General features: G+C 54.2%; 1 protein-coding gene across 3 annotated transcripts; it reads right to left on the bottom strand.

Annotated features, from left to right (window-relative positions):
- Positions 1–3,449: 3,449 nt before the first annotated feature.
- On the bottom strand, positions 3,450–19,045 carry GMEB2 (glucocorticoid modulatory element binding protein 2). Of its 3 annotated transcripts, none has more exons than XM_066199046.1 (10): positions 18,968–19,045; positions 16,283–16,439; positions 11,814–11,911; positions 10,948–11,078; positions 9,448–9,551; positions 8,017–8,174; positions 6,747–6,818; positions 6,085–6,222; positions 5,441–5,563; positions 3,450–5,260 (listed from the first exon to the last, which is right to left on the bottom strand). In XM_066199046.1, exons 2-10 carry the CDS (start codon positions 16,411–16,413, stop codon positions 4,614–4,616), a joined length of 1,602 nt encoding a protein of 533 aa, XP_066055143.1. In that variant the 5' UTR covers positions 16,414–16,439; positions 18,968–19,045; the 3' UTR covers positions 3,450–4,613. The 3 variants fall into 3 exon arrangements, with proteins under 3 accessions (XP_066055143.1, XP_066055144.1, XP_066055145.1); XM_066199047.1 differs by having other exon boundaries at positions 10,948–11,075; positions 18,968–19,038; XM_066199048.1 differs by lacking the exons at positions 16,283–16,439; positions 18,968–19,045 and having other exon boundaries at positions 10,948–11,070; positions 11,814–11,856.
- Between the last annotated feature and the right edge of the window lie 3,405 nt (positions 19,046–22,450).

The raw sequence follows: 22,450 nt of genomic DNA, 5'->3' as shown, positions 1-22,450 counted from the left end.
CTGATTTCTAGCACATTTGTCAACACCAGTGGAAAGAGGAAGAAAAACCATGCTTTTGACCTTCCTGCTGTGTGCAGTCGCAGCCATTGGGTGCCTCAGAGATAGCTCTCACCTTGCTCCCATCCAGCAGCACCCTGAGGAGCCAAGAAAAGGCTTTTCCCACCAAGGAGAGGAGTGGAGCAGCCCAGGCCTCTGGGTGCTGAATGGACCCCACTGGAGTAGAGGAGGGCACTGGATGGATCCCAGCAGAGCACTGGGTGGCTGTGGAAACCAGGCATTCCTGGGCAGCAAAGCCACCAGGTCTGTGCAACAACACCCTGGTCACTGCTGGACCCGTGGCAGGATGGCCACCTGCACAGGACCACAGCTGCCAGGCTCTGCTGCTCTGTCAGTGAGGAGCAGTGGGTGGCTCAGCCTCACAGCAGGACCTGACCCCATGGAGCCCCTGTGCTCAGTGTTGCCATCCAAGAAAGGGCTTCCCAGCTTTGTCCTTGCAGCTGCCATGGGAACTGATATGGTTTGTGCAGCATCGGGGCCCCATCCCTGCCTGGGAAGGAGTGACCAAGCGAAGCCCAGCCCTGGCATCAGAGTGGTCCGTAGTGATGGAGTCCATGCCCATTTGCTACTGCCTAGGGCAGGAATAATCTTCTCTGCAGTCTTGACTCTAAACCACAGCAAAGATCTCTGTGACAGCATCAGACGGCAGTGGCAAACAAACAAAATACCTGGCACTACTTCCCTGAGGAGCCAGGATGGGCAGTGCCCAGCTCACCCAGGGGGAGCAGCCTTGGCACTGAGGTTTCACTCTGGTTTTACAGGTGGGATATCTGGAGGTTTCACTGATTTTACAGGTGAGATATTTTCCCTTCAGCTCTAGAAGCGAACAGCTTTCACTGTATTAAATAAAGCTTCCGGCCCTGCTCAACACACAGCAAGGAGCAGCGGAGCAGCCCAGGGAGCAGCCGGCTCTGCCGTCCCTCCATCGCTGGCGGCAGAGCGCAGGAAGCCACTGTGGAGCAGGGAGGAGGCAAAGCTGCGTCACCACATCCACGGCATTAGGGCGGGGGAGAGCCGAAACCCAGGATCTGCCGATTTTAGACAAACAAACACCGAGCCGAAAGCCCTGAGTTTCGGTTTCCATTCCTGCGGCGACACGGCCGACAGTTCAACGGAGCGATTTCCCCAGGAAACCATCTCTGTTGTTCCCCGCCCCAGCGCCGGACACGGTGCCCTTTGTGTGCTGCAAACCCCCCGCTTGTCCGAGGAAGTTGCTGGGAGCTGGGAGAGCCTTCCTGCCAGGATGCTGGAGCATCTTCTGTCCCGGTAACAGCTCTAACCTGCCCAGAGAGACGCAGAGAGTGAGGAATTGATGATTCCTCACAGCCCCCACGCCCTGGCACCCCTGCCCGGCAGGACCGTGGCAAAGCTCTGCTCGCGGTGCTGCCGGGAAGTGGGAGCCTCTACTCTTTCCCAAACACTGCAGTCTGCTCCTGTGGATACCTGGAGGAGAAAGTGCAAGTGGCTGAGTCTCCATCACCACACAATCTCAGGGAAAAACAGGGACTTGGCATGAATCATTCGCAGCCCTTACGTAATTTTGTCTCTGGGTGCGAGCGCTCTACACCCGGCTGTGAGTGGAGTAGCCCTGGGCTCCCCACGGGAGGAAAGGGGAGCAGATCTCAGCCTGAGCAGCCAAGGGGATCCCAGGAAGGCAGTGCCAGCAGCACCAGGCTGATAGAATGGGTGCTGAGAGCCCCAGCCCTGCCCAGGGACCCCAGGCTCACAGAGCAGGCTGACACACTGGTACCCACAGCAATGATCCAGTTGTGGGGGGCACGACACCCACTGCCAGCCCCCTGGGGAGGGCTTGGGGGCTCCTCCCTGCAGAGCCCCGGGTCTCAGTGCCGTGGGGAGGGAGAGCTGATCCACGGGTGGGATGAGCTCTCCATGAGCAATGCTTTTATCACCCCTGCTGAAACCAGTGCTGCGAGGCCAGGATCCACAGCCACACTCACATGGGACTTCCCCCCGGCCAGGGAATGTTGCCCAATCGCCCACGGCCGCATCCAACCCGAGGCGCCTTATGCAGACACTGATAATCTCTGCGTGCAACTCGCTGCAGACAATTCCTATCTTTGCTTTTCCTTCTCAGCTCTCATTCTACTGGGAGCTGCTGACTCTGCAAGCCCCCAGCTGCCCTCGACTGGGCGGGGCAGCACCGCGGCGCACTCCGGAGCAGCACTGCCACCCCAGGAGTGGAGCACGTCACCGGGGCATCCCTGAACATCCCAGGCGTTCTCTCGAGGGAGCCAGGGCTGCCCCGCTGGCACCTCCCTGACTGACTGCTCTGAGAGCTGCTGCAAAGGGAGGGAAGAATTGCACCAGCCCAAATCTGCCTGCTAAGCTTTTATTGCTTGGGGAGCTGATGACATCCCAAGGAAGAGCTGTTTTGCAGGACAAAGTACACCCACGCTGGGAATGCTTTGCCGGTGAGGTGATCTAGTCTTCCAGGGCAGGTAGAGGTGCATGGAGCCAGAGAAGAGCTGCTGCCTCCAGCTCACTCTGCTCTGCCCCGGCCCTTGCTTCCCACTGCTGGACCACACCAGCACAGAGCTGACACAAATCCTGTCCCACCCCATACTCCACCTGATGCCCTCTCAGATACCTTTAAAGAGGAGCTAGGAGGTCCCTCCAGCTGTCTCCTTTCCACCTGAACATTCCCTCTCACACAGCTCCTGGATAACCTGGACCAGTTTGGTCAAAGCAGAAATGGCTGTAGTAGTATACTCAGCCCATAGCTCCCCAGGGCTGGGCAAGGCACCAGAGTTTTCCAGCCCTGGCACTGCTGGGGAAAGGTGTCCCTGTGTTGCACAGGGAAATTCACTCACCGTTGCAGCACAGGAAGGGTGGAATTCAGGCTGGAAACACACCTCAGGTGTGGCTCAGCACTGCTGCTCACGCTGGAAAGGCAAAAGGCAGCTCAGGCTGATCACAACCCTTTATATGTCCTCGGTCTGACACGCTACTGCTGTCCCAAGTACAGAGATATGACAGCGATATCTTAGCAGCAACCAGCTGGGAGGGAAAAACCTCTGATAAGGCAGGACTCCTCCTCAGTTGCGGCCCCAGCTGAGTCTTGGCCAAAACGAAACTAAATCTAATGCTTCAGAGGAATAGATCACTTTCTTCCTGATTACATGTCAACTCTTCTAAACGTAGGTTGGAGACCAGTGGTTATCAGCACTGGGTGCAGCCAGGCCACCCCAGCTGTGCCGTGGACAATCAGACTTTGGAGCTGCATTTCAGGCTCCTTGGACACCCACAGCCAGAGGGAACACAGAGGACACATAGATTTATATTTAATAAAGTGTGTTCCTGTCCTGCCTTAGCCCCATTTCACAATCCCAGCTGTCATACCTGGACATAGAAAACACAATAAACCAGCAACATTCTTTCAAAAAAATATTTATTACTCAATAAAGTGACCTGTCGTTGCTGCTGTTGCCAGATCAGGTTTGGAGAAACCCCAACACTCCAAGCACCCGACTCCTTCCAGGCGAAGACAGCATGAGACACACAGGCCCTGGGATGGGGCCTGGTGAGAGTCACAGCGAGTGGGGTGGCTGAAGGAGAACTGGGGCATCCATCACCCCATTACACAACAGCTGCTTGATCCCAGCAGGGAGGGAATGGCAGTGTCCAGCTCCCGTGGGATGCTGGGGACAGCAGGGTCCCCCTCGTGAGGAAGTGTGAGCTCCTTGGAGCACGGCTGTGGGGCTCAGCTCCGCACGCTCGGCAGCACGGCTCTGCCATGCAGAACGAGCTTCCCAACCAGGGCTTTGCTTAAAAATCGCCGTTGGCTTAAAAAAAATCCCAAGAATGGATTTTTTTTTTTAGAGAAAACTAGAAAAAGACCCTAAATCCTCAGAAGTCACAGCTCTTCGCAGCCTTCTGGGTTCCTCTCTTCCTGCTCCTTCCCCAGCAGAGCTGGGCAACCGCCATGCCCCACTGTTGAAACAGCTCCCACTTGTTTCTGCCACCCAAAGCCGGTGTCACACACAAAACTCAACGTCCCAGGGCCTGTGCCCATGCTGCCAGAGCCCTTCCTGGTGTCAATGATTGTACACCTCCACGGAATTCCTGCTCTTGGCATCCCTCTCCACTCCTGCAGTTCCTAGGGATGGGGGAGCAGCCAGCTCCCTGCACACCAGACTCCTCGACAGCTTCTTTTTGCTACTGCCTTCTCCCTGCTCCTGCCCACACCTCTGATGGACACTGCTCCAGCTGTGCCTGCCAACGAGGCTGGGCTGATGACCCAGAGCAGGAAAACTATTCCAAGAGAACAGGGGAGGAAAGCTTTATAAAAAAATAAGCTCTTTTTTTCTTCCCTCCTCCAAACAAGGCAGACCATTTCTGCCTTCCCCTTCTCCAGGCATCCTTCCTCCCCCCTCCTTCCCTCTGACCTGAACCTCCTTGCTCCCAACACGAGCCGCTCTGAGTCTTGTTAGCCCGTGCCCCTCATGACACCACTCCTCGTCCCACAGCGCAGCCAGAGAAGAGGCAGTTCCCCCCAGAGTGGCACGGCCAGCGTCCCTCCAGGCAAGTCCCCCCTCTCACTTCTGCTCCGCCTCATCGGCCACTGCGGTCACCTCGATGGCGGCGGCAGCATGCTCATCCCCGGCAGCCTCGGTGGCACCGGACGGGACAGTCACGACCGTGCTCCCACTGGGAGCTATTTGTGTCACATTCTGGATGGTCGTGCCAAGTCCTGGAAGAGTCAGGAGCTGGAAGGGGCTCATCACCTTCACCACTGTGCTGCCATCCTGGACCGCAGCCGTGCTCAGCACCGTCAGGTTGGAAGCGTCCGGGTGGATCTCCACCGTGCTGGGGAAGGTGGAGCCGGCAGAGGCCAGCACCGTGTACCCCCCCAGCAGAGGGGAGGCCGGGGAGCTGGCAGCGGGGGGCTGGGCTGGGCTCTTCCCCAGCACCGAAGGAGGGAGGGCCGAGACCACTTTGCCAAGAGGGAGATTGGCAACCTGGGACACTGGCACGCCGGGGGTGACAGCGAGCTGCGCTGGCTGGGACAGGACTTGGGAGGTGATGGCAGCTGGTCCGGAGGTGGCCCTGGTCAGCCTGGGGCGTTTCAGAGGCGTGGGAACAGAGACGGGTGTGAGGGTCATCAGGACGTTGTTGAGATGCTGCGATTTGTGCTTCAGCTCCTTCGCTCGCTTGCGGTGCTCGTCACACTGCTGCTCCAGAGCTGGAGAGAGAAGAGGTTTGGCTCAGCCTGGATCCTGGACAAGCTTCTCAGAGGCTGTGGCAATGCCTGGTGTGGCTGGTTTAACAAACACCAGCTTTAACACAAATCCCACTTTCTCAGCCCAAAAGAAAAGGCGCTGGCAGCAATGCACAGTGCCACACCAGTGTGTCCAGGGCATACCTGCCAAATCCCGTGTGTACTGCTCCCTCGAGCGATCCATCTGGCACTTGTGGCTGGCCAGAACCTTCTTGACCAGATCCAGCATCCCAAAGTTCTGGACTACGTTGTTTAGTAAAACAGCATCTTAAAAACAAGACACAGAATCTTTGAGAAAGCAAAATTCCCTGCACAAACTATTTGTGGCTTGGCAAAATCCACATGACAACAAACACGTCCAGTTGAGACAGCCAAAATCTGCGGGAGGATAATGCAAGAGGCTGGGGAAGAGGAGAAGGCAGAAGCCATGAGAAAGAGCAAGAGGTCACTGGCATATAAACAGTCCTCTCCTGCCTAACAGGGGTGATAAGAAATCTGCTGGCACAGTAGCTGCTTGCTGCATCGTTATTCCAATGGCCTAAATTCCACCTCAGTTCCCAAGCCAAGCATTTGTCCAGACCTAGAGCCAGCAGAAAGGAAGTCCCAGGCATGGGGAATTTGAGGTCACCTGAATTATCCCCAAAGCGCACCCTCACCAATCAACCAGAAATTACTTTTTTTTATGATGAGCTATGTCCCTGTTGTGCCATCCAGATATCCCTAAGGACAAAAAAAAATCCACAAGCCCCTCTCCCAGGATGAGTGACCAACCATGTCCAGGTCCTTACCCCCGAGCTGCAGCGGGGGATCCTGTGCTCGCTGCTGCAAGCCCTTCATGGTCTCCACTAGCTCCTGGTGGAACTCATGGATCACTTCTTCCAGGAGACCACTGTCCTTCAGACCTTGCCAAAAAGCAAAGGTGTCATCTGGAGAAAGAGGAAGCAAGGGAGAACCTCAAAATCCTCAGCAGGGTTTAATGGTAATCTGCTATGGGTTCCCCGTGGGCAGCCCTGTGGGGGTGCAGTCCTGCCAGACTGGGAGAGACCCCTGAGGTCACAGGGCTGGGGCAAAGCCCACCCAGAGCATGGACCCAAAGGAGGATACACTCTCCCCACTCCTGACCCACACCAATAGGAGACTTTGCTACAGCCAGTAGCACCAAGGAGAATGATTTCATGACCCTTTTGATAAGAACTTTTTCCCTGAGCCACATTTGACCCTGGCTTTGACATCTTGGTGCTTGGAAACAACATCCCAATGTTGCACAGCCAGCCTGCACACCGGTGGGATATAATACAGTGCTATTCCATAAGCAGCAAAGGAATAATCCTAGTGGAGGTTCATGCCAGGCTGCTCTGGTAAGTGGGTCCTTCCTGCTTCTCACCCTGCTGCTTCCCTCTTTCCCCACATCTCCTCTGCCCAGCAAGCCCTGCGGGATCCCAAGCCATACCTCCAATGCTGGTGCTCCAATCACTGGCATCCTCACATGTTTCTATGGTTATTGTAGCTGGGGATCCGTTCACTGCAACCAATAGCAAAGAAGAAGAGAAAAAAATTCCCAGGTCCTGATTCTTCCCTGTATTTTCACAGGCTGTTTCCAAGGGAAGCACTCCCTTGCTGCATTTCTGTGACTTCTCCTTTATATTGCACAGGATCACATCTGTTTGAATGCAGATCTCAATGCTGAACAGAGATGCCCAAGTGGTTGTGGTGCCAGCTGTACTTATTTTCCTACAATGGAGTGCAATCCCCAGGGATTGCTCCTGCAACCTTTGCAGCACAAGAACACATGCTTGAGAGCAGCATTTCCCTCCCATTCCCCCCTCCAAACACACCAGCGCTGCTCAGGGCAAAAGTCAAACAGATTTAGAGTCTGATTTTTTTGGCCTTTTTACCCAGCCACCGTTTGTCTGGAGGGTTTCTAAAGCCTCCAGGGGAAGAGCAGCCTTCTCACTGCACAGGGATGCAGGGGGGATTCCTCCTTCCCTCCAGCTCTGCCAAATCTCAGCAGTTTTGTTACCATAGAGCCGGGGAACAGGCGTCATTCATGCCGTGCGCAGGAGCGGGATGGATGGGAATCTGGCCAGAGCCCCACGGAGCCGTGCAGAGCCTTTGGAATGCTCAGTTGCAGCCATTAAATCCAGTCCCTCTGCTCCTTTACTCTGCAGCTTTCAGGGCTCTGCTTATTTCAGCACAGCCCAGCAGCTGGCAAACATCTCACATTAATGAGCTCATGTTGAACAGGGGGGCTTGGAGTGGGCTGTGCTGTGCATCAGCTTCCCCACCACAAAACCAGGACGTGGTGGATGGGTACTCTGCAGAGCCAGCCAAGGGGCATATCCTGTCTCAGAGACACCACCAGAACTTGGGGTGTGGGACACTTTGGGGGCTGCTCTTAATGCTCAGGGGCAAAAGCAGTTAAAACACAGAAGTATTTCAAAATTAGAATGCTTTCCAATGAAACAGTTGCCTGTAATTATAGGTCAAATTCATAAAATCAGAGAATGGTTTGGGTTGGAAGGGGCCTCAAAGCTCATCTCATTCCAACCCCCTGCCATGGGCAGGGACACCTTCCACTACACCAGATTGCTCCAAGTGCTGTCCAACCTGGCCTTGGACACTTCCAGAGATGGGGAAGCCACAGGGACATTGGTTATGTGGCACTGGTGTGCTTTGATGTGTCAAAGCCCCTGCTGAGGGGGAGGGATGGCTGCACGTACCATCGGCAGAGGCGGGAGTCAGAGGGATGTACTCTGTCGATGTCTGGCTGGTCAGGGACACCCTGGCTCCAGTCAGGTCAATTTTGGTGCTCCGGCAGGTGTTGGAACAGACCTTTGTGTGCTGGTAGAAATCCAGCTCTCCTGAGTCCATAATCTTCCTGAAAGACAGGGAGCAAGCACAAGGACAGGCACATCAGCAACAGCTAAGAGCTCTGAGATGCAGCTCCTGGCAGCCTTCACCCCAAACTTCTGAGTCCCGAAACACTCGGAGAGCAGGCAGAACCAACAGGAGTCCTTACTGGGACTGATCGATTCATGTCTTGAGGAAAGAAAGGGAAAAGAGAGCCCCTATCTGGTCCCACCAGCACATCCCCTCCGAAGCTGCAGCTTCCAGCCAAAGGGTCGGCTGGAGTCTCAGTTCAGGGTGAGACCACAGGGAGCTTCTTTCTTGCCTTTTTGACTCTACAGCTCAAAAGGAGACAGGACATAATCCTATTTATACACTAAAATCAGGTCTCTCATCTCATTCAAAGGGAGTGGCAACACTGGAACATGGGATCTTCCAATCCAAGAACGTTATCTCCAAAACACTCCCAGGCCTTGCTGGCCAACAACCACCTCAGCTTCCCAAGATTTGCTCCCATCGGCAGCTGGGTTTTTGCCTTCAGATATTCCCCTCAAGGTTTCTTTCCCCACTCTCAAAGCCCTGCCTTGACAAAGTCTAAACTATTATGCAAAATTTATGTGGAGTAAAAGCTGCATAAAAAGGAATATGGGAGATGCCTGAATTGAAGCAGAAGAACACAGGGAAAGGCAATATCACCCTGTGAAAAGAGCACAAAACCACTGACAATTCCTGGGGAAAGAGGTGATTCTTTTTTATCCTGCCCAAAGGCAGAGAAATAATTTAATTAAATCACAGTCTTGGGCTGGTGCTCAGGAGGACTATAGAGGAATTGAATTACTGTAGTTAATACTAGAGAAGAGAAATGCTTGCAATAAAGAAGCTTTTCTCTTTTTTTTTGCCAAGGACTTATTTAGAAGTTATGTCAAGCAGGAGTGCTGCAACCAGAGCATTGGTGATGACCAGACTGATTTCATTTGGTGGGTCATGCTGAGAATCCACAGACAGCATGGCCCAACCACCAACAGCCATTAAAATTTCCAATGTCCCTAAACCAGCTGGAAACTCAGTGTGGTTCAAGCCCTGAAAAGACTAGAGAAATATTTGTCGTCCCAAATTATTCCCTAGGCACAAGGACAGAAAAAAGCCACTGGACCGACCATACTTGGGACCAGGCTGTCATTGAGACAAATGTTTAGTGCTTCATTTGCTCCCTCAGCAACAAAACTGGCACACCAAAGGTTCTGTTGCACCCCACCACAATCCCCCAGAAAGAACTGTGCAGAGATACGAAGGAAGGGACTAACCGGAGCATGATCCCGTTCATCCGGATCGCTCGCTTCCAATCCTTCAAGGTCGACTTGCCTGCCAGGTGGACAAACTCCTTGGGGCTGATTAGGTGATCATGAAACTGCAAAAGGTGCAACATCAGTGCCACAAGCCATAAACAAGTCAAGGGTGCCCTGTGAGCAGGGTTCAGCTGGAGCCTGGTGGCACTTCCCAGTGCCCAGCAGCGGCTGCAGCCTCCACATGCCACTGAACACCACCAAAACAGATGGCTGCCAGGCACTCCCCACCCCAGAGAACACTGCCCAAGTTAGAAAAATTAAAGCCAAACATTTTTGTCACAGATGGTTTGTTAACATCTGCTCCAACCTAAGGATTCAGGGAGTGCCCAGTTCAGGCAGGACAGCTGGGAAAACACCCATAGCTTGTGCAAAGTATCATTAACAGCAGGGAGCTGCTCACAGTCCCACTAACAATGGACTCAGTGAAAGCTGGGCTGCACTGCTAACATTTGGGTCCAGGGGCACATTATGCCCCATAGGAGAGAGGGAAGAAGCCCATCTGGTCTTTGACCTTCTGCTCCCAAACACAACCACCGGTATCAGGGAACCTCTGGCCTCTCTGGCAGCGCACACCCACTGCTGCAGCAAACCAGCTTCAGGGAGCTGGCACACACCGTGCCAACTCTTCACTTTCTTTTATTGCCCTACACACCCAGCTGTGCCTGAACTCACACGCTGAACCAACAGCAACCTGCAGGATCATAGGATTATAGAATCACTAAGGGTGGAGAAAACCTCCAAGATCCTCAAGTCCAACTGTGACCCAGGCACTCCTCTTAAGAGCTGCCTTACAGCCCATCTCAAAGGATTTCCCAAATCCAGGCCTCCTCTTTCCCACGGCCATGTTGATCAACATAAAGCAACTCACTGTTACTGCATGAGAAACTGCATCTCTGAACAAGGACATGGGCTTCAGTGCAGAGAGTACAGATTTCAGGAGGCAGCAGCATCTATCCTCTGCCTCAAGGATAGAGGAGACCGTCTCTGCTGGGAAGGGCAAGGACTATCCTTTGGGAGCCTAAGGAGACTCTCCCTCAGCAGGGTATTGTTTAGGCTGTGTACAAATGCCAGCAATGACTCACCCATGGCATGTTCCTGAATTCATGCAAATTTTAACCATGAGTTACCCAGGACACAGCAGGCAACTCTTCAGTAGGTCCCCCAATCAATTCCTCAAACTATCAACTTTCCAACTGAGCGGACACTGCAAGCGTCAAAATTCCTCAAATTTTCAGTAACACATTAAACCGAGGCACCATCTTTCCAGCCAGAACTACACAATTTAGTCAGGACAAATATCAGGTACCCAGCACCAATAAAATGTCATTCTTTCCTGCCATGACATGGTTCTGGTGTAAAGCAGCTGATCAAAGCTCATCACAACCAGGATAAACCAGGTGATCTCACAATGTGGGCAAGGGGAAAGCACAAGTCCAGTGCTGGGCTCTCTGTTCTCACCTGCACACATTTCACATTGATCCCGGGGCACACAAACTTCCTCCAGATGAGGTTGGCTTTGCTGTCCCCGCAGGTGATGGGGTAGACAATCTCTGCCTCCAAACTGTCCTCGTCTTCAGCCATCTTCACTTCTCACAGGGATCAGAGGAAAGGACAGATCAAAGAGAAACATGAGCCACAGCTCCTGATTCACATGCCTGAGCCACACATGCAATGATGGTTTTGAAACTCAGAAATAATAAAAAAAAAAAAGTAGATGATGCATGGTGGGGTGTGCTGGGGTTTGTGGCCACCACTCACTTGCACTTTGCTATGAAAGCATCCAAACACCCAAATTTCTCAGGCAAAACAGCTCAGGCAGATTTATGCCAATCCAGCTGCAGCTGAGCACAGGGAATATGAGAAGTCATCCATTCTTGATAAAAAAAGAATGATGTTATCTGGGTGGAGTCACCCTTGGTTTTAAAGTAAAATTGGTTTTAAGTCAACTCCAGCCCAGCAGATCAGTCTTTGCTCCCTAAACTCACTATTTCTTGCAACAAAAGCCAGCAGGTAGCTGCAAAACTGACAACCCTGTAGCAAGCTGGAATGGCAGGAGCCAGGCTGGACACAGAGACTCATTCCGGACCAGGAGAGGGCAGCAGCAGCCCAGCCAGCCCTGCTGGACACCATGCTCCCCCGGATGCTGGGAGAGCAGCCCTGGCATCCCCGGGACAGCATCCCCAAGGCTCACAAGAGAACACCCCCAGAGCCTCAGCAGCTCTGCACAACAGTGCTTGGACTGCCCCATTTGACACCAGTGCAGGGCTGTGGCACTCTGGGGTGGTGGAGCTGGCACCAAGGGGCTATGGAAACAGCTGACCTACCTAGAACTGCTTCCTTCAGGTCTGTGGAGGCTGTGAAGGCAGCAGCAGCTGCAGCAGCTGCATTTTCAGTCTCCAGAGTGTCTTCGTTGATGTCACCGCTGGGAAGAGAGGCAGAGACATTCTTAAGCCATGTGGCTGTGCCACCCCCACACCCGATGCCCTGTGGAGACACTGCCTCAGAAGTCCCTCAGAACACATTTTCCCACAAGAGCTAAGAGTCAGCTCTGGGCTTGGGAGGCTCAGCTCCATTTTCTCATGCGGAGATGAAGAACCCCACAGCAGGCAAGACTCTGTCAGCAGCCTGGCCAGCTCTCTCTTGCCTCCCCTTTAATCCCAGCCCTGTGGATCTGCCTCCAGCCCAGCCCAGCCCATGCTGGAGAGCTGGCATGGAGATGCTGTCAGCACAGCCCCTTGCTCAGAAGTCACTGCCAGCCTTTGGAAGCTTTGCCTGAGATTTCCCCAGGAAAAACATGTGTTGAACATGCTGCTGCTCTCTGGGCACTGGACTGGCTGAATCCCCTGGTATGCAGGCTGCTCCAGGGAACAGGACCTCAAGGAGCCACAGAGACACTATAAAGGAGCTGGACAAACCCCAAGAGCAGATCTGTGAGCAGAGATAACATAACATGAGCCACAGACACTTGCAATACAATCTCTGAGCCTCTTAAAACTTGATCTATCCATGATATTCCTTAATAGCTGGCTATCCAACTGCTTCCACTGCCCCACATTGAGATCTCCACCTTCTCTGAGAGCTTTGCCCATGGTGTCACACAGCGGGTCCTGCACAGCACCCACTCCCTCGCTGTTCTCCCATCCCAGCTCTGCTACAGCAATACAGAGCCCCAAGCCCCTCCAAGGAGCTTCCCACACTCAGGGAGAACAGGCACTTCTGGCTGGGATGTGGGACATGCTCCTCACCCCCCCGGCTTTGGAGGTGAGGTCCCAAAGGGGGGGAGCCCACACTGGTGCCCTTATGGACCCCACCTGCACATCACAGCCAGCACTCAGCAGGGACCATTCCTAGCGGGTTTTCATAGAAACACAGAATGGTTTGGGCTGAAAGGGCCCTTAAAACTCATCTTGTTCCAAGCCCCTCCCATGGGCAGGGACACCTTCCACCATCCCAGGTTGCTCCATGCCCTGTCCAACTCAGCCTTTGACACTTCCAGGGATGGGGCAGCCACAGTTTCTCTAGACAGCCTGTGCCAGGGCCTCACCACCCTCACAGGGAACAATTTCTTCCTAATACATAATCTAAGATAGATTTTTATTTAGATGTACGTTTGATGGTGTTACTGAAGCTGACTAATTGCTGCAGAAAGCTTGACCTGCAGGGGCAGGGGGAGAAATACAATTAGCTTTTCACATACTTTGACATATAAACTCCCTAGGAAAACTCCACAGAGAAAACAAACCTCCCTCAGTTTGGTACCACGGATGAATTAAGACAGTCCTAGTGACTCACTGGCAAGCATATTTCTCACCCCCTATGCCACGGGGACAAGGAAATTCAAGAGCAACTGGTTTTTCCATGCTGGGCTCCTAACACACAGCTCCAGGGTGGAACTGCAGCTTCAAAGGATTTCTCCCCTCAGCAGCTGCAGGGCAGGCTCCTGTGGGGAGCATAAGAGATAAGGAATGGTGTGGGTGGCAGCTCAGCCTAACCAGGTGAGTGGCTCGGAGATGCTGCTCCAGAGACAGAGGAGACAGCTCCTGCTGTGACAGAAAGAAGACGGACACAACTCTGTCTCTGCAGCTCACAGGGACCACCAGCCCAGAGCCCTGGCAGAGCATGGGGAGGGTAACATGAAAGGAGTCCAAAAGGTAAATTCTGAGCTAAGGCATTTGCATACAGGTGATTATTACGTATGGGGCAGTCTGAGAGAAGAATTCTAACCTGAGGTTTTTCATCAGTTTGCCGCTGGGTTCTTGCATTTCTCCAGGTGAAAGGCCAGCAGTGGCACTTCAGCAGGATGCCAGAGGAAGCAGCCCCCTCTGACATGCAAAGCCCAGCACCCCACAGCCCTGACCTGCCTCCAGATCAAACACCTCCACTAACTTATAGAGAAAAAAATCCCCCAGCAGAAAAGTCAGCACCTTCCAGAGCTTCCTCCAGGACTCCACCGCTCCAAAAAACGACTGAAAGGCACATGGATGGGGAAGGATAACCCAGTCCACACCTTAAATCTCCAGAGGAAAACAAACAAACTAATTCCCAGCTTGTATGAAAAATTCAGGCAACTGAAGTCTGCATCTGCCGTGGACATGTGGGGGAGAGAAAACCACAAAAAAAGCGTCTCCACGCTATTTCTCCCATTCCAGGGAAACAGACTGAGGCAGAAGCAAGGGAAAACACAAACACCTTCCAAGGCCCAGCAGTGCAGGCCCCCAGCTGGCCCTGCCTTTGCCAGTTGCCATGACGAAGGAAGGGGAGGATGGTTCTCATCTTCCTCCCCAGGAGGATCCATAAACCAGATGGGAGAAAGAGAAGAAAGCACGTGCAGATAAGTCAGTGGGCTGGCGTCTCCTTCCTTTTCTGCTCCTGCCTTGCCTGGAAACTTGACAGAGGAAAGTCTCCCCCAGAATCCTGTGCTGATCAGAAATACAAGAACCACACCAGAGCACCCAGCACAGATCCCCTCCTCTTGCAGACCAAAGAGAAAAAGCTTCTAGCTCATTATTATTTTCCCATTTCCCTCAGTCTTTTCCTTAAGAACACATGAACTAATTAAGCTCTTAACAACTGGTTGTATAAAGGATTGTTTTAATAGCAAACCCATACCCAGACGAGCACTAGAAAAAGGCACCAACCCTCAAGCTGAGTTTGGTTTAACTGTCACACAAGGCAAGTTGAAAGCTCCCCATGTGAGTGGTGACCGAGCCAACACCAAGGGATCCCAGCCAGTGCCTGCAGCTGCACTCCTGACACCAGCTGGGGCTGCAAAGGGAAACCAGTGGGAAAGGCAGGAGCCAGTGCCACTGTGACATTGTCCCAGAAGGAGCAGAGCCTGGTGGGGGCAATTGTGCAAGGCCACGGAGACCGTGTGTGGCTCGTGCTGCCACCCACCACCAGCCCCACTGCCCTGCTCAGTGAGGGCAGTCAGGCAGGTTTTACTCTGTGACCCCAAAATTCACATCCTTTCCATTAATGCACTAGCATGCCCAAGATGCATTCTTCCCCAAGAGCAGCCACATCCCAAGTGTCACGTCTGGCTGCTTCTCCACTGAGGGTGACAAGGGAGTCTCCATGGGACAGAAAACAAGAGGAGTAGAGCCCTTCTTCCCCACCATCACCGCTCTTCTGGGAATTGAAAATGTTCTTGGGAACACTCACAGACGCAGGGTGTGGAGGAAGAACAGAGCAGATCCTGCCCATCCCAGCACCAACAGCTCTTGCTTTTGCCTCTCCGTGCCCATTCTTGACCAAGAATTAATCTTTTAATGGGCTTTATCTCAGCTGGAGCAGCACAAAGGGAGGCACCTGGACTGAGCTGTCACCTTCTGCCCCAGGGCACTGACACAAAGGCACGTTTGAGAAAAGGAGACAAGTATCTTGTGGAAAGCAATAAACAGCCATTCAACACCCACTTCTTTCAGACAAACGTGCCTGGATGCAGCTCCAGGTGTGAACTTGGATTTTCTGCCCACTGAAAGAACAAAATACACAAACGGCTCTGGGCTCTGTCTCACCCCAAGAAAACATAGAGAAATAAAGCAAAGAGTCCATTGATATGTGGGCCTCCAAGGCACCAGCCAGGCTCTTTGGCCATGGCCAACTTGCCACTGAACAGACTAGACCTGAACAAACAGCAGCCCTGAATCTGAAATGCCAACAAAAAAGGCAGAAATTGGGCAAAACAGCAGCACTTCAGTAATCAGACTTTCACTCTGTTTCTTTGAGCAGTGCCTCCCCACACAGGGCAACACTGCTGTAAGGACACCTCTCTCACTCCTATTGCTGGCAGTGGAGGTTCCTGCAGAGCTCAGCCAAAAAACAGCCAACCTCAAACCTCTCAACCTTCATGGAAGGGGAGCTCAGCCGCACCACCCTCAACCTGCTGTGGACAGACTTGTCTCTTGGAGTTCAGAGTTCAGCAGAGCCCCCACGAAATAAATAGCAGCAAAACATTGATTTAGCTACTGGAGTCCTGTTCCAACTGGATTTGTGTCCACTCCAACATCCAAATGCACTCAGAAAAAGGGGTAGGGGTTGGTCTATTTGGGGTCGATCTTTTTTCCACCCCTCAAAAGAGGGAAAGAGTGGAGCCTGTTCTGCACAGAGCTGCAGAGCCCTGGGTATGGGAAGGCCTAGCAAAGAACTGGACACTCCATGGACACCACCACTGAGGTCCCCACAATGAGTAGGGATGCAGGAGGAAGCAGCGAGGGATCAAACCCCAACCTACAACCACGCGTGGGAGGGTTTCCAGCACATCCCCTCAGCGTGCACCAAGCCCATCTCTTACCCGTGCTGGGACAGGTTGGTGGTGACCAGCACCGTCTTCACCTCCTCCATGCCACCACCATCCACGGCGCCATCCGGCGTGGTCACCACCACCACCTCCTCCATGTGGACACTGACGTCCGGCGTGGCCATCGTGCCAGGAGAGCCTCAGGCACCAGCTGCTGGTGGAGAAACGGAGGGAAGCCCAGAGTCAAAAGGTTTCCCTGCAGAATTCAGTCAGGGAAGGGTCCTGGGTGTGGTGGGAGCAAGGAGAGGGGGATGAGCACATCCCTAGGTGCCCCATCCCAGGAGGAAGGATGAGGGGAAGCTCAGCCCAACACACTGCAGGCTGGGTGAGAATGATGGGCATGGGTGGGACTGGGGTGCAGGAGGTGAAGGGCAGAGTGTGGAAGAGGTCTAAAAAAAAATGTTCCTGGCATCCACCATAAACTCTGTGCAGATACTCAGTTTGAAGGTGCATTTCCAAATGTATTTCAAACTATCTCACGATTTCACACTGTTGGAGGAGCTTGTCACTGTCTCCTCCACAGCAGAACAGGGATTTTTCCCTCCTCCAAAGTCACACACAAAAAAAATCAAATTAAAAAAGCACATCAAGCCCGCAGAAACAAGTGACATCTGGAAACTATTTCAAAGTGTGCATTTCTAATAAATCAGCAATAGATGTAAGACAGCACTCCCTCTCCAGCTCTCTTGGAGCCCCTTTAGAAACTGAAAGGGACCCTCAGGTATTCTCAGAGCCTTCTTTTCTCTTCTCTAGCTCTCTCAGCCTGTCTCCAGAGCAGAAGTGTTCCAGGCCTCAGAGCATTTCCATGACCTTCTCTGGACTTGCTCCAACAGCTCCACATCCTTCTGATGCTGGGGGCTCCAGAGCTGGATGCAGCACTGCAGGTGGGGTCTCACCTGAGGAGAGCAGAGAGGGAGAATCCCCTCCCTTGCCCTACTGCCCACAATGCTGGGAATCAGCCCATGCCCAGGCATGGAGAAGTCGATGCCTACAAAGGATCTCCTACAGCACCTATAGCACTGGGGCAGTCCACACAGAGACAGGTAAGGGAACACCTCATCCAGTCTGGCTGCTCCAGGCTCAGATCCCCATGGAGTACTCCAAGCAGTGGCATAGAGCACAGGAGAGATGCCACCTGGCTCCCACCACTTCCCCAGGCCATGGCTGGAGCAGAGCACTGACCCAGCATGCCCAGTCTGACTTCACAACCAAGTTCATGTCCTGCAGAAACATCTGCCTGATCCACAGGGACACCACGAGGTGCTCTTTACCTCCACAGAGCCCACAGGGTTTATCTAAAGTGGAATGGCCCCTCTGTGCCAGCCCAGCAAAAAGCCACCAGCAGAAGCACTTCCGTTTTCACAGCAGCACAGATGCTCAGCTGCCTCCAGCTCAACCACTCCTATTTTTGTGGTCACTCTATCCCTACCCTTGTCCTTCATTTTGGGGTAAAACCCCTCCCACAGTATTAGCATCACTCACAATGCCCCTGAGCTGGGACCCGGTTTCAGGATGCTCCAGACATCCTGCCCAGCATCACGGGATTGAACTCCACGTGTGTTGCTCAGATGCCTCTGGGCAGGAAGCAGCACTTGGAGAAAAAGTGGGCTAAAAACACAAGTAATCTAAAAAGTGGCTAAAGACACACCAGCAGTGGGGCTGTAGAAGGGGACGAGGGGCAGCCCAGCTCTACCAGGACTCAGGGTGTCCATGTATGTCCCTCCTGCTGCACCTTGCATGGTGCTGAGAGTGTGTCAAGGGCTGTGGGAAAGACTTGGGGTGAAGTGAGGGAAAAAATATAAAAGGAATAAAAGCATAGCAGAGCTGGGAGAGGAGAGAGATCTTTGGGGTGCAGCATCAGGAGGGCAGAGACAAGGGAGATTACACTGTGGGCAGCCAGCAAGGCTGTGCACAGGGAAGGGGATGCAGTGTGGAATGCAGAGAGAGGGGGGATGCATGGGGAGATGGCTTCAGGGGGGTTAAACAGAGGAGCACAGGGTGGGGGGGGGGGGTCATAAGGGTGCACAGAGGTACATGGAGAGGGGAGATGGAGAGCAGCACAGGCAGCACGGGTGGGGGGGCTACACGAAGAGGGGGGCTGCAGCTGCACGGGGGTGGGGGGACACATGCTGGAGGGCTGCATGGGTGGGGGGCTGCCCGGAAGAGAGCGGCAGGGAAGCCGCAAGACGATGGAGAGCGGCCTCAAGGAGGGGGGCTTGACAGAGTGCGGCACAGGGGGGACACAGAGAGGGGGTGCCCGGGGGGGCTGCGGCTGCACGGCGGGGAGGAGGGGGGCGGTTTGCAGAGCGGGGTGCACGGCGGGTGGAGGGCGCTGCACGTGCAGGCTGCCCGGGGAGGGTCTCCCGGGGGTCCCCCGGCGCCGAGGCGGGCGGGGACTGCCCCCAGTGTCGCCGCGGTGTCCCCCCCTCGGCCCCCGCTGCGGGGCGGCGCGCGCGGGAGGGGGGTTGCGGGGGGGCGAGGGGGGCGCGTGGGCGCGCTCCCGCTGGCAGGGAAGAGGAGGAGGAGGAGGAAGAGGAGGAGGAGGAGGCGGGGGGGCCGCGGGGCGGGCGGGCGGCCGGGCGCTGCCGCCGCCGCCGTAACGTCCTGACGCTCCGCAGGGACCCGGGCGGCGCGTGCGGCGGAGGCCCCGCGGCGGGCGAGGCCGCGCCCGGCGCTTACCTCGGGCCGGGGTCCCGCGAGCCCCGCTCGGGCTGCGGCGGCGGGCGCTGGGGCCGGGCGGCGGTGGGCGCGGGCAGGGCGGCAGCGGGGCCGGGGGGAGCGGGGCTCCGCCGCGCGGCTCTCGGGCCCCGCGCAGGCGCACGGCCCGCACCGGCTACCGAGACTTATTTGGCGCGGGCGCCGCGGCCCGCGCTCCCCGTGAAATAGGGACCGGGCGGGCGCTCTGCGCCTGCGCCGCCGCCGGGCGGGGGTGGGAGGGGGCGCGGCGCGCGCCGCCGGGGGGTCCCCGCGCGCGGGGTCCTGCGGGGGAATCCCCCCGGTGTCCCCTGTACCCCGCCCCCCCCGTGTCTCCCGTCTGTCCCCGCCCCGTGCCCTTCGTGTCCTCCTCCTGGTTCCTACTACCCCCCGTGTCCTCTATGTGTGTCCCCTGTACCCCGCACGCCCCCCCGCCCCATGTCTCCTGTCTGCCCCCGCACCGTGTACTCTGCGTGTCTCCCTTTGGCATCCTGCATGTCGCCCGTGTCCCACTCCAGGGTTCTGCATGCTCCCCGTGTCCCCTGTATATCCTTCCCCGCCGGGCTGTGTTCCCCATGCGTGCCTCCTGTGTGCCCACCACGTCCCCTGCATGTCCCCATCTGGGGTCCTGCATGGCACCTTTCCTCCTGCATGTCCCTTTGCCAGGTTCTCCATGCTCCCATGTCCCTTGCATGTCCTTTTTCCAGGTCCTGCATGCCTTCTGTCCTTTCTGTGCCCTGCATGTCCCCTGTTGCCCCCTCCTCAGTCTTCTGTGCCCCCCATGTCCCCGTGTGTCCTTTTCCCTGGTTCTGCATCCCCTGTGTGTACCCCCATATTCCCTGCATGTTCCCTTTGGGATATGTGCCCGTGTGTGTCTCTCCCAAGCCCTGTGTCCCTCTCTGGCTCTCCCGGGTTTTGTGAAAGCCCTCAGCTGTTCATTGCTGAACACTTCCTTTAACACTTCCAGTGATCCACAGCTTCTCTGGGCACCCTGTGCCAGGGCCTCACCATCCTCACAGGGAGGAGTTTCTTTCCAGTATCCCATCGGAACCCGCCCTCTGTCAGTGTGATGCCAGTCCCCTTACTCTGTCACTCCATACCCTTGTCCAAAGTCTCTCTCATCTCTCTTGGGGCCCCTTTAGGCACTGGAAGGGCCTCTAAGGTCTCCCCAGGGCCATTTCCAGCATTTAAAAAGTGTCCTTGACCAGTTTGATTCAGGGTCTGTTTTCCTGTTTGAGCCATCCCCAAGGTGCTGCTGGTCCTTACCAGCACTAAGTCTCGAGCTGTGACTCTGCTCTCCGTGTTTCCCCAGCCATGACAAGCTGTCACAGGATTTGGTTAATTTCTGCCGTTTCTGTGCCTGTGAGGCCCAGGGTTTGGGAGGCACTCAAGAATTTCTCAGGGAGGACTTTTTGCATGATTTTATCACATTGCATTTCTTCTGTGAGTAGGTGGGTAACACGTTCTGGGAAGGGATGAGCGAGGCCAGAGGCCCCAAAAGTCACAAATCCCTTTTGGAAACACTCGCTATGTTTCCATTCTGTCAGCTTTTCACAGTTACTGGGTGGGTGGCTTTTCCTGACAGGTGTTCAGGTGGCATTTGGTCTGTTTAGTATTTTTTACACAGATTTCTAATGATCCTGTCTGATACATTTATGGTCGGGGTTTTTTTAATGCTTTCCCCTCAAGGCTCTTTTTTTTTTTTTTTTTTTTTTAAGTCCCCATGCAAACCAAGCCCGCCTGATAACCAGCTGCCACCTCTTACTTCCCTCATGTTCCCCCTCACCAGTCTACCCAAGCTAATACCATTAAAGTGATATTCCATAAGGAATTGTATTTCTTTTCCTTCTCCAAGATAACCAGCATAGTTAAATCACCCACTGGAAATGGTGACTCCCTTTTCCTTGGAAGCCTGTTTATCTCTCTACTGCTGTTGTCTTCCCTGTCAGCTGCACCCTCAGGATCCCATTGGGGTTGGACAGGACAGATAAAAGGTCCCTTTTCCCACTAAAACCATCTCCCTACAGGGCCCAAGAACAGTGGCCTTATCAAGGTGGTAAGAAGGCAGCAAACCCCCAGTAATGCTGCCCTACTCCAGTTTTCCCAGCAGTCAGTGGCCTCCTGGAAAGCAAAACCTGGCTTTTGCTGTCAGATCCCAGGATGCAGTAAGGTTCCTGGGATCCTCCTAATACAGTGAGTGGGATGATTTCACCTCCTGGCACCTAATCTGCTCCCTGCTCTGCCCCTTTATCAGTGGGCAGACTCGCTCCAGCCATGGTTCCAGTGAGGCTGCTGAAACCGGGTGAGCTGTTATTTTTCAAACCAAATCACTCTGCAAAATTTCTGGGTTTTGCCTGCCCAGGTGAACCTTTGCATTTACCTTGGCAGAGTCTCTGATCCCTTCCCTTACTCAGGCACAGCTCGATCACTTTGTAGGGATCCCATCAAGTTACGTAGGTATTTTGCTTTCTTGACTTGATTTTGAATTTTCCCACAAGGAATTCTTGACGTGGCATGGAGTGACAAGACAAGGGGCACTGACAGAGGGCAGGGTTAGATTGGATATTGGGAAGACATTCTTGGTTGGAGAGGCCCTGGTAGAGGGTGCCCAGAGAAGCTGTGGCTGCCCCTGGATCCCTGGAGGTGTTCAAGGCCAGGCTGGAGAGGGCTTGGAGCAACCTGGGATAGTGGAAACTCTCCCTGCCCATGGGAGGGGGTTGGAACCAAACTATTCCTTGATTCTATGGTTTTTTGGGTGCTAGAGTGTGGCCGAAGCCTTCAGTATTGTGTCTTCAGCACTCAGCCCCACAGGGCTGCACAGTGGGTGGGGCTGGAAGGTGCTGGGAGCCTCTCCACAATTCCTTCCACTCCTCCTGCCCCATCCTGCCCCAACAGATCCCGTACCTCTGTGGTTTTCTCCTTTAGATCAAGAAAGGATGAAGGATGTGTCTTGAATTAACTAGTTAGGAGGTGACCATGCTTGGTTTCATCGATATATCTCGAATTGTCTGGCACCAAGAACTGTGCCTGTTTTCCTAAGACAAAAGCTGAGGTTTACTTTACTACATCCATGTTTTAGAAGAGCCTGGGTTAGTGGACTGTATCATATCTCGGAGGAAAAGTGAGCAATGCTGCGTTTGCAGTCAGGTCGTTATCTCCAGAATCAGGAAGGTCAGGCTGCAAAAATAGAATTCCTGTTTGTGCGGGCAACAGCGTCCTGAGGACATGTGGGAAAAGCATCAGGCATGGGCTGCTTGCCACTGCCACCACCGTGATGGCCCCAGCACTGTCCTCCTGGCACTGTCCTCCCTGCCCTTACAGAACACTGCCCTGGGAATTAAAATTTACCCCCGTGTCTTCCCCTCAGTTTGTCTCCTTGTGCACTGAGTGCTGCTGAGCTCTGTTTAAAGTCTCCCACACTGGTTATTTTGATGGGATCACAAGATGTGGGACAGCCCAGGAGGATGC

This window comes from Chamaea fasciata, unplaced genomic scaffold (assembly GCF_029207755.1).
Source record: "Chamaea fasciata isolate MVZ Bird 193981 ecotype frontalis unplaced genomic scaffold, bChaFas1.0.hap1 SCAF_17, whole genome shotgun sequence".
NCBI classification, from domain to species: domain Eukaryota; kingdom Metazoa; phylum Chordata; class Aves; order Passeriformes; family Sylviidae; genus Chamaea; species Chamaea fasciata.
This window is presented reverse-complemented; position numbering and strand designations above follow the sequence as displayed.